This window comes from Etheostoma cragini, chromosome 5 (assembly GCF_013103735.1).
Source record: "Etheostoma cragini isolate CJK2018 chromosome 5, CSU_Ecrag_1.0, whole genome shotgun sequence".
NCBI lineage: Eukaryota > Metazoa > Chordata > Actinopteri > Perciformes > Percidae > Etheostoma > Etheostoma cragini.
The window spans coordinates 25303811-25323415 of record NC_048411.1 but is presented as its reverse complement, the minus strand read 5'-3'; the positions used below and the strand labels follow the sequence as shown (position 1 = coordinate 25323415).

General features: G+C 38.2%; 1 protein-coding gene across 11 annotated transcripts in view; it reads left to right on the top strand.

The window, feature by feature from the left end:
* slc4a4a (solute carrier family 4 member 4a) overlaps positions 1–18000 on the top strand; it is a 56425-nt gene extending 38425 nt beyond the window's left edge. For 6 of the 11 annotated variants that reach the window (XM_034871447.1, XM_034871446.1, XM_034871442.1 and 3 more), the window contains 13 exons: positions 51–184; positions 903–1177; positions 2445–2515; positions 3778–3963; positions 4079–4192; positions 5225–5386; positions 6888–7066; positions 8070–8142; positions 9214–9282; positions 9528–9701; positions 10706–10867; positions 13194–13273; positions 17005–18000. In XM_034871447.1, the coding sequence (XP_034727338.1) occupies positions 51–184; positions 903–1177; positions 2445–2515; positions 3778–3963; positions 4079–4192; positions 5225–5386; positions 6888–7066; positions 8070–8142; positions 9214–9282; positions 9528–9701; positions 10706–10867; positions 13194–13273; positions 17005–17113 (1788 nt within the window). In that variant the 3' untranslated portion in view covers positions 17114–18000. Of the gene's footprint in view, positions 1–50; positions 185–902; positions 1178–2444; positions 2516–3777; positions 3964–4078; positions 4193–5224; positions 5387–6887; positions 7067–8069; positions 8143–9213; positions 9283–9527; positions 9702–10705; positions 10868–12026; positions 12121–13193; positions 13274–17004 lie in introns of all 11 variants that reach the window. The other 5 variants (XM_034871449.1, XM_034871448.1, XM_034871445.1 and 2 more) reach the window with 1 other exon arrangement.
* Positions 18001–19605: the final 1605 nt, after the last annotated feature.

The following is a 19605-nucleotide window of genomic DNA, read 5'->3' as shown; positions in this document are numbered from 1 at the left end:
ACCGTTTATGTTCTGAATGATTCCCTAACTCTTCCCCTCCATGTGTGAAGGGTGTGTTGGAGAGTTTCCTTGGCACAGCGATCACTGGTGCGATTTTCTGTCTGCTGGCCGGCCAGCCTCTCACCATCCTCAGCAGCACTGGTCCTGTTCTGGTGTTTGAACGGTTGCTCTTCAATTTCAGCAGGTACCTTTCTCCATCCAGAGACCCGGTTGACTGATCATATGTGATTCAGGGCTTGAAAAGTACTTTATCATCATGCTAAACTTTGGCTGGTGACACTCAAAAAGCTCCAGACATGCTGGGTATGAATGTTATTTTTAATGCAGGTCATTCAGAGTTTTAGGGCCAAAGTTGGTGGGGGGATCCCTTGATTAATTAATTCTTAAAAACATTGCCTTGTCTTCTAAATAAATGTTAGTGAGTAAATCTACTGAAATGGCCACCATAACACTGGAGTGTGATGTGTAAGGCAGTGTGAAGTGTGAAGGCAGAGGTTAGTCGTGTATGTCATGGTTGTAAAAAAACAATGGCTATCTCTACATCTTTGCTAAGCACAAACCAGAACAGAAGGCATCAATAATTTGCTGGGGAGGGTAATGCCTTTTTTCATGTTTTGGAGTATCATAGAAAAATGTGTTATTGGCAAAGGGACTCCAGAACCCCTCTGGTAGCCCCTTAATTTAAAACAAACTGTCCCTAACCTAAATGGCAATAAACTAGAGCACGTTTTTCTCCCATCTCGGAATACTGTGTGGAGTAGCCAGACCCTCGTCTGCCCCGCAGCATGTGGATGGTCTGGCAAAGCAAGACTAGAGTGTCCCTAATACTCTGTCGTTTAAAACGAGAAATAGATTTGACTGACTGCTGTTGAATATTTGTCTTGTGCTTTTTCTCCAAACAGAGAAAATCATTTTGACTACCTGGAGTTCCGCCTGTGGATCGGCCTGTGGTCAGCGTTCTTCTGCTTGGTGCTCGTGGCCACTGACGCCAGCTTCTTGGTTCAGTACTTCACCCGGTTCACTGAAGAGGGCTTCTCCTGTCTCATCAGCTTTATCTTCATCTATGATGCCTTCAAGAAGATGCTCAAATTAGCTCACCACTATCCCATCAACTCAGAATACATGATGGAATATGTCACACAATATGACTGCCTCTGTATGGCCCCTGCTGTTCTAGGTGAGACGTTATACTTTGGGGCTTTGGTACATTGGTATCCAGTCTGAATGATAAGACACATTGATATTGATTAACCCATTGGTTGTTGCAGGCTTAGCTGCATTTTATAGTTAGAGAGAAGCATTGACTGTATGTCGATCAGAGCGGTGTAAAAACAGGGTTTGTAATGGTGTAATTGTTTAAAAGATTTGCCATTTTATGGAACATATGGTTGTAAGGAGGAGCAATTACAGCTTTATGGGCTGGTGAATTTTAGTTTGTTTTATTACAAATACTTTTATGGTATGATAATTACAATGCATTTTTTGTTTTGTTGAGAAAAAATGTACACTTGCTGTTGATCTTTTTGAATACGACACAGTAAGCTACTACATTTTAGTTTGTAATGGAAGATGGCAGATGAAGAGGGGGGCAGCCCTGAATTACTGGTAATCCCTTGCTGCTTTCAAAAATATATGACACACTTAATTATGCTATTCCTCCTGCTGCTCCACATAGACTACAGTGCTTACCAGGGAGGGGGAAGCAACAGATATTTACTTTTGACGAGTGAGCAACTGACACATCATCAAAATAACCTGGTGTAACACATACAGTAAGTCAGGGAAACTCCTGCCTGGCATTATAGCCAAGCTTGCAATCTACTTCCATGGATGGACATGTTGGTTGGTTGGTCTTTTGGCCCAGAGTGAGATACTGTAAATTCTTTCTTTTTGGCATTTTATGCATATTTAAGACAGCAACAGTAGAAAGAGGACAGGGAACAAGGGAGAGAGAGTCAACAAAGTTCCCCTGCAGAACTTGAATGGGGACATTGTGGTTCACAGTTGCCGTGTTAACCACTGATCGAAAAGGCCCCCGCACCCTCTTAGAGTGACATCTCTTAATGGGATTGCCATGAAATTTGCTACAGACTTTGGTGAACCATGATAACTACACACATGTTGGGATACTAACATTGTGGATATATGCTTTTAGCATGTATACGACATTTCAGAGATTGGCATTTAACAAAAAGGATGATTAAACCTGAATATAGCTGAGCTTAACAAACAGTACAGAACAATTTAGATTTATGAAAGTCTATCCAAGTGTGTAAACATAGAGCAAAAATTCAGAACAATTAAAAAATGACCATCAATTTAACAGTGCTATTATAGACATATATGGCGCTATTTTAAAATGGTTTTAGATAAAGTCTTGTTGCTTTGGAAACTTTTTTGTTTTTTGTAGTGTTAAAAACTAAAGTTTTGTTATGTTTTTGCAGAGAACAGTACAGACATCGTTGGGGATTCTTTAGAGGGTCCTTCAGTCTGGTATTGGAACAACACTGATCTGGTAAGTGTTCCATGTTTTTATTTTTGTCCTCCTTCGATAAAAGCCAAACTTCGTTAACTAATCAATTTTTATACCGGTACACAAAAATATAAAATAAAAACCTGTCCCTACCTTCCCCTCCCAAATCCATCCATGCAACCTCCAGCTGTTCAGTCTGTCACCAGAGAGCGGTTGTGCGTGTCTCAAAAGAAGTGTAACCATACTGCGACCACTTTCAGCTCGCCATTATGATGTGGGGGGATCTGTACAGATCAACTTTGGTCCACTAAACTATAACTGGAAAATCAACGTCACCAAGAATTTATTGAACAATAGAAAATAAATTTAAAAATAGAAAACATTAAAGGTATGGGCTGAAGTATGAAGTATGGGCTGTGTCTGGATGCGTCCGGATTTCAAGAAGCCCTGATATAGTGGCATGTGTCACGTAGCTTTCAGCTGTGAATGCCGTCCAGCAGAAAGCCACAAACTTAGCAGAAAACAGAGTTTCCTTGCAACTTTTGATCACAAAAACAAAAGCACATTGATGATGGGTTCACCGGCATTTAGGTAAGGTAGTCACTAGGGTAGCCATCCCAGATACAGTGAATCCCAAAGGATTTACTGTCACATTTACAGTATGTGTAACATTAAAACATTATGAAATTATAGCAACAATTATTTTGATAGCGTAGTTTTTATTGTAGGCCCAGTTAAGTATGCAACTTAATTTTATAAAATATGTAGTAGGGGTTCCATGCTCTGTCTATCTCTAATGGGTCCTTATCTTAAAAAACGTTGAAGACCTCTTGTTTAACTGATTGTATTAATTGGTCAAAATTCGTATTGTTGGTTAACGGTTAAACGGTTAATTAATCAGTAACATCCCTAACTTCAAGCACTGTTTGAACTGAAGGACTTTGGTCTGAATACTGCTGGAATTCTTTGACAATCTTAAACAGCCTTCTTGGTATTTTACATACCAACTGAGAGATAAAAAGACAATTGTAGAGGACAGTTGTGTTGTGTTTGTCAGTTCAACAATTTTACAGGGAAAATAGAACAGTCCGATAGCACTTGTTTCCTATTTAAGGTTATTGTGACACTAAGTTGGCTTGTTTTTCTCTGATAACTTTCACAGACCTTTATTATTTTGGAGTAAACACTCAGCTCAGTAAACACTCAGGTCTTCTCAGTCTCAGTATCTGTCACAGCGTTGATGCTCATTTGAATGAATATTTGTTTCTGATTTGATCATAATGTTCTTTGTTTCCTTTGTACAGCCAATGAATGCCACATGGTCGTCCCTCTCAAAGACGGAGTGCTTAAAATACAATGGAGAGCTGGTGGGCAAGGCCTGTGAGTTTGTCCCAGACATCACCCTCATGTCTTTCATCCTGTTCTTTGGCACTTACACTTGCTCCATGGGTCTAAAGAAGTTCAAGACCAGCCCGTTCTTCCCAACTACTGTGAGTCAGCCACACTGCACTAATTTTACCCAAGGGAATGATTTAGATGTGCAACCTGTTTGAACAGCAGATTACAGAGAACAGATTTGTCAAGTTTGTGTTACCTCTCACCCAGGTGAGAAAACTCATCAGTGACTTTGCCATCATCCTGGCCATCTTCATCTTCTGTGGAGTTGATATGCTCGTAGGAGTCGAGACTCCTAAACTTATTGTGCCAAGTGAATTCAAGGTGAGTCCTTTCCTGCCTAAGTGCTCATGCCAAATGCACAAATCAAGTTCATTTTGTTATCTGTGTTGCTTCATGGAACATTATATGCTTCCAATGGTTTACATCTGCATGTTTTAAATTGCTACAGTATGGTGGTTTGATTTCCAGCTCTTCCCGTCTGCATGTTAAAATTTACCTTGAGCATAGTTTTGCATACCTGTCTCCACAGCGGTGTGGAGTAAGGTCTAGCTACAACACACGTTATTTCTAGGATCAAAGAAAAAACTCTCAGGGTTGTCTGAATTTCTTTAAACCAATCACAACCATTTTGGGCTAAGGTCCAGACGTAGTGAAGGTGGTTCTACAAAATGGTCTCGGGAAGGAACTTTTTTCGGTAAAGCATTTGCAACCCACAAAAGAAAATGCCACATACAATATTACAGAAAGTTAACTGTTCACACAATACAGTAACGTGAGTTATTTAAATTAACTGGATACATGGTTTAATGTAATTTGCCCTTACCAGTGTATTGCCGGGTGCATTCTGTCCATAGCAATCACAACCCATTGGTCTCAAAACGTCCCAGTTAGATAGAAAATTCCATAAACATATTCTTTGTAAATCATTCCAATCATTCGTGACAGAGCCAAACAGGCCTGCCTTATGGCACAATCCAAATCTTTTTTAAAACCTTCCATTTTCAGCATGAAGCTTGCTAGCTCGTAGTTTGTTGTTGTTTCCCGTAGCGAAGGGACTTGAGAATGGCAACACACAGAGAGCAGAAGTTGAGGGGCAAACCTAACATGTCAAGTTTAATCCTAGAAATGAACTTCCATAGATTAAGACTACTTTGAGCAAGACATTGATCCCCACAAGTGCTCTGTGTATGAAGAAGTCCCTTTGGACAAAAAAACTGAACAAATTACATCAAATGAATGTGAGGGAATTCAATCTAATGAGTGTGCTAAAAAGTCATCACAAATGTAAAGTGATTTCATAGTTTATGGGCTAACGGAAACAGTAAAAGATAACAATTTCTTCCTCCTTCACAGCCAACAAGTCCTAACCGGGGCTGGTTTGTGCCCCCTTTTGGAGGAAACCCCTGGTGGGTTTACCTGGTGGCAGCTCTTCCTGCCCTGCTGGTTACCATACTAGTTTTTATGGACCAACAGATTACTGCTGTGATCGTCAACAGGAAGGAGCACAAGTTGAAGGTAAATAAGAAACCTCCTCAATAAAATGTGTATTTTAAACCAGGTGGTAATTTGTGACCCAGGAGATGAAAGTATCAGAAATGCTAAATGTCATTCCTTAAAGGTCCAGTGTGTAACATGTTTAGTGGTTTTATTGGTGTTGCCTGTTCACAAACTTGTCCTTTTTCATAAATGTTTACCACCACCATCAATTCCAAGTATTCCATTTATTTTTTCACATTTGCATTTGCATCAACTTGGGTAGATGCTCCATATTCATGTATCATCTTGAAGTATGTTAGCCTGTAAGGGACATACAGGACATACTGCCATGCTTTTTACATTGTTGCTGTCACATGATAAACTCATAGATGCTGCTAATGCCGGCAAGTTTGAAGAAGGAAACATGGAAGACCACACACATTAAAAATCCAAATTTCAGGAACAGGAGTCTTCTTCTTCAACCAGAAAAAGAAAAAGGATATTGAAAATAGCAAGAGACCGGCCTTTTAAAGTGTGAAGGCTACTATGGCTGTAATACGTACTTTGAACTGTGTGGTGTGAGAGAGCTGACTGTATGATCTCAATACTAAATGGGAGAAATTCCTACACATTGGACCTTTAATATGATACAATACAGAACGTTTGTGTGCTGTATATGAGGTGAGGCAGCGGAAGGTTGGGAGTCATTTTTGTTAAGATCTTGAACAGATGGAAGGATTTGTATTGGCAATTGACAGTTTTTATAAACATTTAGGGCAGCATATGAGTTTGCAGTATAACTTCCATGATCAATTGCTGTGGAATGCTTAAAATCTGCATTTTGTGTTTAAATTAGAGTTTCAACAAAACAAAAATAATTATTTGCCGTTAAGTAGTCTTTTTCTTTCTGTTTGTCTAACTTGATTTATGGGAAGTAGGGATTTTCATGTGTTTCCCACAACATACTGCAGTTTGTACAGGACACTCACTACCTTCACACTGTAGTTAAATATTGTTTTCATTTTTCTCGTGGGAGTGAGAGATGTTTCATGGCAGTGACTGAACACAGTTTGGTTCAAAAAGCAACCACTTGAGAATTTCTTTCTTTTATTTCTATGACTCGTTGCTTTAAAGATCAAAAATTCCTCTTCTGTTGTTTTTTTATTCAGCATATTATACTATAAAACATATAGAGCTGTTTGCTGGGTTTTAGCTTTGCCTTTATCTGCAGCCGTGCTCTAAATGCTAGGCTTGTTTGAGAAGATACCCTCACATTCTGGATGTCCAGCCAGACTAATATGTTACTACTTAGGTCCAAGCGCTCAGCTTGATCTACTGGCAAGTTGTTTTCCTTCAAGCATTTTGTTTCCGCAGCGCGCCTAGCTCTCAAACCAGCGCACATTTTTGTCGCACAGGATGATGCAATGCACTCAGCAAGACAGCGAGGTCTGCTAGGGTCTCATCTCAAACAAACCTATTTTTCATGCTTGATCATGCACATACATGACCTTAGACTTTTTTGTTTGTTGTCTTGTACCAGAAAGGGGCAGGTTACCATCTGGATCTGTTCTGGGTGGCCGTTCTGCTGATTATTTGCTCCTTCATGGGTCTGCCGTGGTACGTGGCTGCCACAGTTATCTCCATCGCTCACATCGACAGTCTGAAGATGGAAACCGAAACATCGGCTCCTGGAGAGCAGCCTAAATTCCTGGGTGTGAGGTAAGACTGGTACAATATGTTATCCAACTTGAAACAATCAGACAAAAACAATCAAGCTGATAGCAGCTCAGATTTTTTTCATAGAATACCCAAATCTTGTCTGGGAATATTAGAGCATTATATAAGGATTAAATGTAAAAGGCAAAGGAGTCACATTCATGATAACTGATTCGTAGTAAATTACATTTACCCTGTTGCTATAGCACCATCTGTAGGTGAGATGGCAACAGATTTTACAGAATTGCTCAAAAGTCAACATCTACATTTTTTTTGCAGTTGACAAAGGACAATTTAGTTTGACAAACCATGCTAATAGAGAGCAGAATAACATTTAACACACAAATGGATAACCTTTGGGACTCATCGAAATAGTCCATGCCCCAAATTTGATGAAGATTGACAACAGTCATAGGAGGATTGTTGAAAATTGTGGAAATGTGTGTGTGGTATATACTGAAAGAGTAGCTTTGAATAGGCATGTAAAGATACACTCAACTCAACATATTCATTTATGTATATAAACTGCATAAAACAGCAGAGGTGTGTTTTTATCAAAAGTGCAACTGAAATAGTCCATCAGTCACTCAATGTACTCAAGTTAATTTGCGGTGTAAAAATAAAACATGTTTTTGTACATGTACCTATTGTGTTCATTAATAGATGGTTAAGACACTGGGATTTCTTACTGTTTTTTGTTAGCTTTCTCATCTGTTTAGTGATGTCCTCCAGAGCCTCCTGATGTGCCAGCTGTAAGCTGAACTAACAAACTCTTGTAACATCTACTCCAACTTTAAACTTCCTACAAATGTTGGGGTTTCCTTTTTTTTGGACAAAACTGAACAAGCCTTTGGAAATGATTAATATTCTTAAGTAATCAGCATCATTATTTAGGCTTTTCTCTGACTTTATTATTGTAAGAAAACGAGGTAAACATATTCAAATCAAGACATTATATAAGCAGGCATTGTAATAACTATTTTCCCTCTTTTTTGTTTTTTTACAGAGAGCAGAGGGTCACTGGTGTGTTGGTGTTCCTCCTGACAGGACTGTCTGTATTTATGGCACCTATTTTAAAGGTAATTGATCAGATTGTCTTCTGTTGTTAGTCATTATGTGTCTCAAGTTCAATCTTTGAATTCTCAAAATTACTGTGGCAGATGTTGGAAACGAACACAAAACAATGAGTATTGCCAAACTCTCCTAACTTACAGATTTCAGCTCTAGCCAGTGAAAAGAAATAAGCGGAGAAATCAGGCCAATTACAAAAAATCTGACATCATGTTGATGAGCTCGTCCAGTTGCGTTGGGTAAAGGATACAGGTTCTCATCGGCTAACTGTTAGCCAATCAAATTCAAGCAGCTTAGCTCGTTGAATAGTAATGAGAACTGGCACAAATTGAGCTGAGTCTTCCCGTAGGCGTTCTATACCACGGTTGAAACAAGGGAACCAAGGCATTCTTTACATAAAATCTTTGACAGAGTCCATGGTAGAACTTCAGACATTACCACACAGTAAGGAAATACGTGTGGCAGGGCACCTTTAAAACTGATGGTACATACATAATAAGACATAAACTGTCATTTCTATATTGGCCTGTCCACAAACTTCTACACTAAATGCTGCATACTATATGCAGTATGCTGAGGTCAGCAGTCAGTGGAGCAAAAGCTCTGAGCAAACATTAACTTGAGACAGTGTAACCAGTGACACAGTGTAAAATGTGGGATTATGGCAGACTCATTAACCTTCATCTCCTAATACTGAGAGACCAGTCTGGTTCATACATTTGAAAATGTTATTAAGAAAAACTATGAGTATTTGTGTTCGGCATTGAGGCAATATGCAAAAGAAAATGTTTATAGAACAACTGCCAAAATTTGCAAAACCTGATAAAGGATTCTATAATATGATAACATTGTCTTACTGTAGCTACATTGCTTAGCAAAAAATGCCTTCTCCCAACTTAATCATGTTATTAAAGTCTAACTACTTCCACTTTGGGTTTCAAAGGTAATATTAAAATGAAAATTTTGATATACCTAAAAGTCATTGAAGCAACTTGTACTTGAACAATGAGCTGGAATGGCTGATTTGTGTTTTTGTCCACGTTAAAATAATTAGCTTTTGTCCTCTCTATTTGACCTAGTTTATCCCCATGCCTGTGCTGTATGGAGTGTTCCTATATATGGGGGTGGCCTCTCTGAATGGAGTGCAGGTAAATCTTACAAAGATTTCTTTCATAAAATAAAATGTGTATATTGTAGGGTTGAGCAATGGAAACTAATCTGGTCGAACATTATTGTCCTCGCTCACATTTCATGTTAGTAGTATTTAAACCTTCTTCATTAAAAAGGAATCTTTGAGTATTCAAGAAACAAACCAGCGACTACCCGTTTCTTGGATATATTCATTCATGCAGTGCATCCTGTCATGTGTACTTGTACTGCTTTCCTTCTGCAGTTCATGGATCGTCTCAAGCTGCTTCTGATGCCAGCAAAGCATCAGCCGGACTTGGTTTACCTGCGACACGTCCCCCTCAGGAAGGTCCACCTCTTCACCTTCATTCAGATCCTTTGCTTAGCTCTTCTCTGGGTCCTTAAGTCCACTGTGGCCGCCATTGTATTCCCTGTCATGGTAAGAGTGCTTTGTATTAAGATTTGTATTAAAAGTTAATATTTGAAAGACTTGTGTTTTTAGGCTGCAAATGACCAATAATGTTTATGTCAAATTATCTTGATACTAATAAAAGGTTACTAGTATTTCAGTATCTTTGACCATATTACTATAGTTATTCCTTGTTGATTATTCAATAAGTTTTGTCTGGGAAATGGAAAGAATAATGAGAGATGCCTGTCACCAATTGAGTGTTGTCATTTTAAAGGCTGAGCATAAAAATGGAGTGATCAGAGATAAAAGCAGCTCAGTCGAGTCAGCCTGACATGATCAGACTGAATTTTGACTACACTGAATTACACTGTGTACAAGTGATATGCTTAATTCACGTGTAAGAGGTTTATTTATATCAGTGATAAACCAGTGCCGTTTGTCATGGTGGTTTTATTTACTCCAGTTCAGGGTCACTAACACAGCCCCCAAGACTTTATTGCACTTGTAACTGTACTTTGAGTTATAGTTATCATTCTGTTCTAAGGCAGGGAGTGACTGTGAGAGGATTTCTCACAAACTGTAACTTGCATTGTTTCGTGAATTTAAACGCTCACCAGTGTATAACTATGATTTGTCAAATATGATGTTAAGATGTGCATCGTTTATCACTTATTTAATATACTTAAAAATAGTGTAACTTTTAAAGTTGGTGTTGTAAAGTATGTTTAGTATATTCGCTATTTTCAATACGTTTTTTTCTTAAAATTTAAATGATCATTACAAGTTTAGAACTACCAATACCCAGTTTGATATTGGCTTTTCCTCCATCGCACATTTAACATAATGTTTTTAAGTTGTGCTCAAAGTCTTTATTAACCTAGCTTTTTACTCCAACATCAGCTCATTTTTATATTTATATATTGAATTTTGTACATTTACTGTAAAAAATAATAATACATAGACCAGACTGATCAGTTATTCCACAAGTGACCTCCCATGCCACTCTAATCCTCTTCTTCTTCTGCGTTTAGATCCTCGCTCTGGTGGCCGTCAGAAAAGTGATGGACTACATGTTCTCCCAGCATGATCTCAGCTTCCTGGACGACATCATCCCAGAGAAGGACAAGAAGAAGAAAGAGGACGAGAAGAAGAAAAAGAAAAAACAAGGCAGCATAGACAGCGATGCCGAAGACGTAAGGATTTAGAATTTACAGTTTCAACACAATACTATGCAACAAGCAAGTATCTTTGCAAACAAACAAGCAAATGCCTAATTTTTTTACGTAAGAGCCCGTCCCCAAGTCTTTGAACTTCACCAACCAACAACCTCCAGCCCTGTTCCCAATTCCCAGTTTTCTCTTCCTTTGCAGCAGCGTGTACTCATTTAAGTGTTTACCCACTGGTTAAGAAAATATCCAGGTTTACAGATGTCAGTTTTCTTGCTTAATTTTTGGAGTTGTTCTATGTGTGTGTTCTATATTTTTGCATTTCTAATATTCAGGTTCAGATGTCTTTAGGATAAAGATATACTCAAATTGGAAGATAGTCCTCACTCTTATAGACAGTGTTTTAGTGTTTTTTAAGTGATTGGGTCCACTAACTTTCTAGTAACAGACACCCGACTCGGCACCAGGGTCCAAATTGAATTGGGAAATAGTTTATTTTGTTTTTTGTTTGGTTCCACTGCAATTATGGATCGGGTCTGTTTTTTTTATTTAACTTAATCATAGATTTGGCATTTGGGGAGATTTTCTTTTTTTAATGGATGCATTTCAGATTGAAGGAAGACTTCTAGCTGGAAGCCAGACAGATCCGTGGTCAGCATTGGTTTAGATGATGATGTTACATGCAAAATGTTAAAACTATCAAATAACCATTTAAAGGAATTAAACTACTTATAGATTAAATCCTATAAATTACCTGGTCCAAATTCTCAATGGATAATTTGGCACATCTTTAGAAGAGCTGAATGTGTTTTTCCCGTTATGTCCGCAGTACGTAGTTAAAGTAACTCCTCTCCCAAGCCAATCTGTTCTGAAGCTTGACATCAATTGGTTAAATTGTTATTAAGTCTCAAGTAATAAGACAGGCAGAACGGTGGACTTTTCAACGACATCAGAAACTTCTCAGAGCCATGTCACATTGCTTATTTTGCCTTTGGCAACAAGGATATCAAATAGACCCAGAGATTCAAGATGCATCACCAGCAGCTGTGTATTCAATAGTTTGCAATTGCATTGCATTAGAGTATGCAGGTTGTCACAGGTTTAGTAAAATGAATGTGTGTGTTAATGCTAACCCCCTTACACCCCCAGAAGGCTTGTCTCAGGATGTGTTTCCTCTCTCCAACAGTCTGACTTTCCTTACAATGAGAAAGTTCCCAGCATTAAAATCCCCATGGACATAATGGAGCAGGAGCCTTTCTTAGGGGATAAGGCCTCTGACAGTGAGTAGATCTAAGCTACCTGCAGAACTGGAGGGAAATACTTCTTCGTCTTGATCCTGCTCCTTTGTTCAGTGTGTCTGGAGAGTCGATGTTTGTCTTTACTCGCAGCACGATATTAACATTCCTTCTTTGCCTTTCTCTTGCTTTATCCTTCACCGCAGTCCTGTCTCTTGTTCCAGAACGTGCATGAAATTAACTCACTCACTTCTCCTTTTTTAAACTTTTTTTTTCTTGGATTGTGATGCCATGATTTTATTTGTCTTTATTTGTCAAATTTGTGCTTGCTGGAGCTAAACCTTTTCTTCCGCAGTTTACAATTTCAACCTACATATTCATTGTTGATTCATTGGATCTTTTTTAAGGGGCTTGTTGAATTTTTGACTTGGCACTTGCTTCAAACTTTTTATTTTAGATTTATGTGAAAGAGACTGTATCACTGAAGATTAGCACACCTACATCTAACTTTTGTTTTTATATGTAATTATGTAGTTTAAGGAACATTTGAAAAAATTCCCATGTACTACATTAAATCAACTCACTTGCTCATGTAGTATCATCTACTACCAGTAGGTGGCACTTACCATATGGTCAGGTAAAAGGATGGCTCACAGGAATAGATCAACAAAAAGTACAATGGAGTACAACAGTTTTATACAGTTACACTATCTACTTAGGAGCGACAAACATTAACAGCTAACTGCAAACTGTTGGGTTTCGGTGGAGCATTACTTAAATAATGCTACTCATTCATCATTAACTTTTGTACTAAATGTAGGAGGGATGGTTTAAAAACTAAACATATTGACTTTAAATAGATGTTTTAATATATTCTGTACATAAGTGTGCAGGTTGTCTATCCATCCACACCATTGTAGCAGCTGATTTTACTGGCTGGTTACTCCTCTCCTCTCAAACTGTTTTTCAGTGATATCAGCTGCTGTTGTGTTTTGATTGGACTGAAAACCTGCAGACTTAGTTGCTCGTCCGTAAAAAACAAAAACTTTAAAGGGTGTCAGTGAAGACCAAACACATTATCTGGGCTACATGCACAATAATGGCTCTTTTTTCCACAGGAGATAAATCCCCATCATTCCTTGACCGACATACATCGTGCTGAGCAGCTTCGCTACTACCAGGCCGACTGCTTGTCCAGGTGAGAGTGTTTGCAGCTTACCTCACATACCGAACGTACTATTTTCCACAGCAGCCATTCTTGACTTGTCAGCACGGAAGAAATTGAAAACTTTAACGACGGCTCAATTCCACCCAGTATCCCAGTAAGCTGTTTCAGTGAATCAGCATGCCCAATACCAGGGCCTCTCCTAAGTGGAATGCAGCCATCATCAATGGTTTTGAATACAATTGTGCTTTCACTACTATGACATGTCAACATGTCTGCTGTGACAAAGGTATATTAAATGCTAGAGAGGGAACAAAACTAAATATAGCTGGCACTGATTCTGCATTAAAGGTTGCGAAAGGTCAGAAGGCGAGCTAACTAGCTAACGTACATATTAATGCTAGTCTGAATTTTAAAGGTCAGCAGAGTTAATTACTTTACCTATGGCTGAAGTACATTGTTTCAGTAGCTAGATTTCTTTAGGCCACCTTTTTTGAAGTAAAATTCTCATTACACACTCAACACCCATTTAATTGTGTGCACGATGAAGCGGGGGAAAATATATCTGCAGCTTGTGCGGGGGGATGGGGGAGGGGAGGACCCTATGACATGCATGTGAGCAGTGATGAGCAGTGATTGACACGCAGGTAGACCCCCCCCGGCCGTGATTGGTACATCTGAACAGGGAGCGGTGAATTTTTGCAGATCACACTACAGGCGCTAGGTGGTGCCAGAGGAGCCAGATTTTTAAAGTTAGTTTTATAAGGCTTACCTACTGCACCTTTTAAGATGTGGGATACTCCGGTAAAATTCATGTTTTAGAGAAATTATTTAAACATGTATACAGCGCATTTGGGGTATGTGTAAACAAACCAACCAGCCAACCGTTTGCAAGGCTTCAGACCTGATAAGAAAAAAAAAAACACAGCTACTTTTAAACATCATAAAAGACTTGGATATCAACAGGATATTGGATATGTGCACTCATCGCTACGCCAACGGGAATATTAATGGAATACTCACGCTCATTAGCCATGTAAATAGGAATATTATGTGCATGTAAACGTAGTCAGTGTGCTTCATGAGAGAAGCACAATGTATGCAATGACAGAAGACAATTAGTCTTAGAGAGGCAGAACAAGCCTTAGAGCAATGATTATAATACTCAAGATGAGATTATGTTTTCTCCGTCATGCCCACAACCTCTCCCAAAGATCCACTGGTATGGAACTGTATTACCCCATCTGCTCTCTGATTTTTGTACCAGTGCTGATGAAAGAGGATTAGTGTTTGGAATAATGTGTGAAATACCAGCTGCGATCACAGCACATCTGTGATGCCGACAGACAATTTACAAGATTTGTTTTCTCTCTAATTGGTCTTCAGCTGTAGAGATCAGAATGGAGGTTTGCTTTCGTTCACATGGCCAGTAACGAAAAACACATTCTACTGACTGAATTACAGTCTATGTTAATATAATATTTTTTTTTTTTTTACAATTTTATTCTCTTTAAGTCAAACATTGATAAGTAAGTAAAGCTTTAATTGGCTACATGTTGACAAAGAAATAGCCTTAATCTCATCTTCTGGGAGGAATTGCAGATAAAATTAAGGGAAAACTCAGATTGGAATAGTTAATAGTTTGTTCATTTTTTGGAAACACTTGTAAGACTTCTACATAGACATTTTATTTATGTTGTTTGACATTAGTGCTTTTTATATACAACACCTTTGTATTCACATACTTAATAATAGTCCAGTCTATTCTACCTTTATTTCTCCAGTTTTGTTGTACTTGTTCTTAACTGTTATGTCTATTGTTTGTCAATTACATTACAGGTCAGGTAGGAGTCAGCGACATTGAACAGTTTTGAAAATGAATCTGGTAGTGTTGACAATGGCTGCTTCCACCCCCCTCTAAAGCTAATCCTATCCCAAACCAAATTGCTTTGAGTCAGATGCCATCAGGAACCATAAAACCATGATTGCTGATTGTATTATTGCCTTGACACAATGTGCCAAAACACAATGTTGTAAAGCATCAAAATATTAAAATATTATTTCAGAAATTACATGGCACAAGTACTCGGATAACACAACAGCCTACTACAAGCTACATGTTCAATGTTAGGGGACTACGGTCATCTGTTAATAAGAGACAGAGGAGCAGTTGCATTCATTCTTTTAAACCCTTATATAAACTTTGAAAATCATAGAAAACATGCAGTTGTTAATCACACCTTGACTTTGTTACAGAGAATGCAATGATGAGTGTCATAGGGATCTCCGGTAGTGAATCTGGGGGCAGAAATCGGCAATCGGCAAAAAATAATCAGTTTCAGTGTTTTAGAGTAAAAGCGGCACCATATGTGTATATTATACAACCATTCTGTAATCTAGGACTGATAAAAAGACTGCCCTGGCTGTACTTTTACTACTAAGTTAAAGGGAAGCTGGATTTGTTGTTTCTTTTATAGAAATCTGAGATTTTTCACCAGTTTGGCAAGGAGAATTAGCTTGGAAATCCAGACCCAAATCCGAAAGATTAAGGGTCTGGCATCAATTAATGAAAGTTGCCCATCTCGAGGGGTGGCGTCAAGCGTGCATACCAAAATCTCACTGCACGCAATTGGATAACACTACAACCAATCACAACAACACACGGGGTGACGTGTCCAAAGCCCTATTCGCTTAGCTACCAGCGGAGCTAACCTGTAGATTAAACTGTTGTAATTTTTTTAGCTCGCCTCTGGCCCGCCTATATCAGATACACCGATGTGATTGGTGCAGCTCGTCTACATGGGTATAGTTAATGAGCAGCATTACTCAATGCCAGAGTGACTCGCTGAGCAAATTCAAATTGTGCTCCCCCAAGAACTCTGGGATTTCCAGGGTAACGGAGAATGGCAATATAATGTTTTAATGTAAAGTCTTAAACAATTCAAGATTCAACACTCAAGATTCCTTTTATTGTCATTTAGCAAAACAGAAAAGTAAAGCGTGAACAAAATTACGAGAATGCTCCTTTTGAAAAACAACACAGATAAAAACAGGGTAATAAAATAAATATATAGTACAAAATAAATAATTTCCAGCAGAATGTTTGTCCTTACAGTAATCAGAAAGTGTATATTGAAACTTGGACTTTTTTTTATCAAAAAATGGTAAAAATTATGTTTGTCCATGGCATCAAGGAAATTATTTTTTCAGTGTAGTCCGTAACCCCTCTCATGTCTGTACAGTAAATAGCTTGTAGCCACAGCCAGTTATTTTAGCACAAAGACAGGCAGCGACAGCTAGCTTGGCAATAAATAACACAAGTATCTTGATTGTGTAGCTTTCTTTTTTTTTTGACCGGGATAGCCTGAGCAAAAACTGAAGTGTGACAACAAGTTGTGGTTTTTACGGGGAGTTATGGACTCGACTAATTCTTGGCCTGGGAGCCATGACTTTCTGTAGTCTCCGCTAGCAGGCACCTGGTCCTGTCTCGCACACAACTGCTTGTTATTCTACGAATAATCATTTTCAAACTTCGTTTTTTGTACTGATTACACAAACGATGAAATTAAATATAACGATTTTGGCTGGCTCTAGCTACACATTTAGTGTAAAAACACAACACTATCTATTTCATGATCTTTTCATGTATATCTTGCCAAGGGGAGCGAATAAGTTTTTGTTCCCAAAATGTCAAACTACGTCTTTTAACACCACATCTCAGCATGTGTCGTCCTAACAATGAAATGTATTATTTTTTGTTTTAGTCATGAGACGAGTCCGCTGAAGTCTGTGCCTCAGATTACAATAGACATGGACCCAGACGATGAGAACGCGTTCTACTGGAAGAGCAGAGGATCTGAAACGTCTCTTTAGAGCACCCAACCAGCGCGACTGCTGACAGGCAGCTCCGGCAACACCCGCGAGATAACTTTTACTTTCCTTTTAAAAACAGTGATTTCAGGACTTTGATCCAAGTATGTGCTATATGGTCTTAACACCACACACTTTAAAAAAAACAGCTTTCTTTTACTAATGAAGTCATTTTAAAACCATTTCTTTTCTGACTATCTTCTCCTGGTGTTTTTCCTCACTGCTCCACAGTAAACTGACACATGTCACTCCTTACTTTCATTCTATGCAACTCTTCCCAACAACAGTAAATGTTGCAGCTCTCTGACCACGCATGACATGCCCTGCTCGCTCTTTTTATATAAATATATATATAAATATTTGTCAGAGGTTTTATATAAATTGATTTAATAACATTTTTCTGTGGCAGATTGTTTTTTTATAGTTCTACCTCTTGTTTTAGATTAAAAGCTTACTATGAACAAATGCAACATGTTGATTTTTGATGCAGCATGGGGTTTTGATATTATCTCTATCTGTTTTGTAGATATGAAATGATTCAGAAGATTCACTGTATTATAGCTCGTGAAGGAAATATGTGAAAATAGATTATATTAAATCAATTAACAGTTAATTAACGATGTATATTTGTATGTGCAGGCCAGGTAAATATTTTTATTTACACTTTTTGATGCAGTTTTGATCGCTTCACCCTCTCATTCTAATGTTCTGAGTCTTTCAAGTGTTCACTTCAAAGCTTTTGTTATTCTTTTAAGTTCAGTCTTTTTATTTTTCTTCTCTATTTTTTAATGATTGTTTTGTGTGTATGTCAGTAACTTTTTCTCATGACCTTCACTTCATTCTTTCTTTGGGGTTAGAAAACAGTACACCGATACATTCAGTAATTACCAGATTTTCCTCAGCCAAACGTAAACTCTAACTAGGAATGCATATCATATATGATCGCTTGTGCTGCACACACTACTTTACCGAAGTGGCTTATAAGAGATGGATCCAGACTGATTTATTATTGTAACGACTTGACAGGGGGAATCCTATCAGTGTAAACTCCTTGCAGCAGGTTTATTTCTTTTTGTCTCAGATGCTGATGGAATTATCTGATCTGAAAATGGGATCATACATTTCTTTTTTATTTATATTGAAGGATGGGTTTGAATTTTTTCAAGTATCTCAATACAGTATTCACATGCAGTACTGTTTGTACAGTACATTATGGGAGTTAATTGTTGCTTCCTGTACTGGCTGTGACATCATAGACATATCTGCATAGATGCCGCATTATGTGTCTATGGTGACATCCTCACTAAACAACTAGAGCAACTAAACTGGGATACAGGGGGGAAACCATGTAGAAATCCATAGTTATAGTCACACATACAGATACAATGAGGTTAATTGTCTTTATTGGACAGTTGTTTTCTCACGTTGATACTTTATTGGTGTACGCCGTAGTAGTTAATTTTCAAAGCTAGAGCACGTGTTTCCATCATCATATTTCTAATTCAAGTCCCCTTGGTGCTTAAGAATGGTAAACCTGCTTACAGTGTTTTTTTTTTAAACATAGTTGTTCAACGCTACGTTTACATGTGGTCGGCTATTTTCACAAACTGACATTTCAACCTCTCTGCTTTTAAAAATAACATTGTTCACTACTGTAAGTTTTGAGAACAATGTACAATGAACAATTTGTTCACACGTACCCGTGTGTATATATGTCATCAATGCCGTCTAGAGCATGCCAAACCTGTAGAAGCAGTGTAATGAGAAGCTCAAACCCACATTAGCCAATCAGAATCCCCAAAATAGCTAAAACAGTAACAACTCACTTCCTCTCTCTTCTCTTCCTCACTTCCTTGGCTGCCTTAACCTCCGTTTGTCTCAGTTTACATGCAAACGTGCAAACAAAGTTTTCCAAAATCTCCACTCTGGTTGGAGTTTTTAGAAAGAATCGTTTTCACAGGAGTTCTCGTTTGCGTGTAAACGAAGGGAAATGAACAAAAGGAAATGTTTCATGTGCACATTTGGCATGTTAACATTCTGTTAAGAAAGACTCCAAACATACCACAGTTCATAGAGCTTAATCTCAATCTGTTAAAATGATGTACAAACTATCCACTGTCCCATCCAGTACTATCTACTAAAGCACTGTTTGTCATTACAGTATCCCCACTTTATCTCTAAAGGACTCCCTGAAGCACATTCTCACTTGGATGTTTAACTCTTATATGAAAGTCTACTCTGTCTTCATTACCACTATAGACATCAAATTAAACTGTGTGATTAATGAGCCGCCTTCCTGCTCTGTAAATCATGTACATAAACGGCACGTTGGCTGAAACCAAAATGTGACAAGTTACTTTGCACCATCACGGTCCATTGCGTTTAGTTTGCTTCAGTTTATCAGCCGAAATAACAACATAATTTATACTCCACATCAGTGTTTTTAGACAACAGCAGCGAGGGGGAACAATTGTGACTTAATGTCTGAGACATAT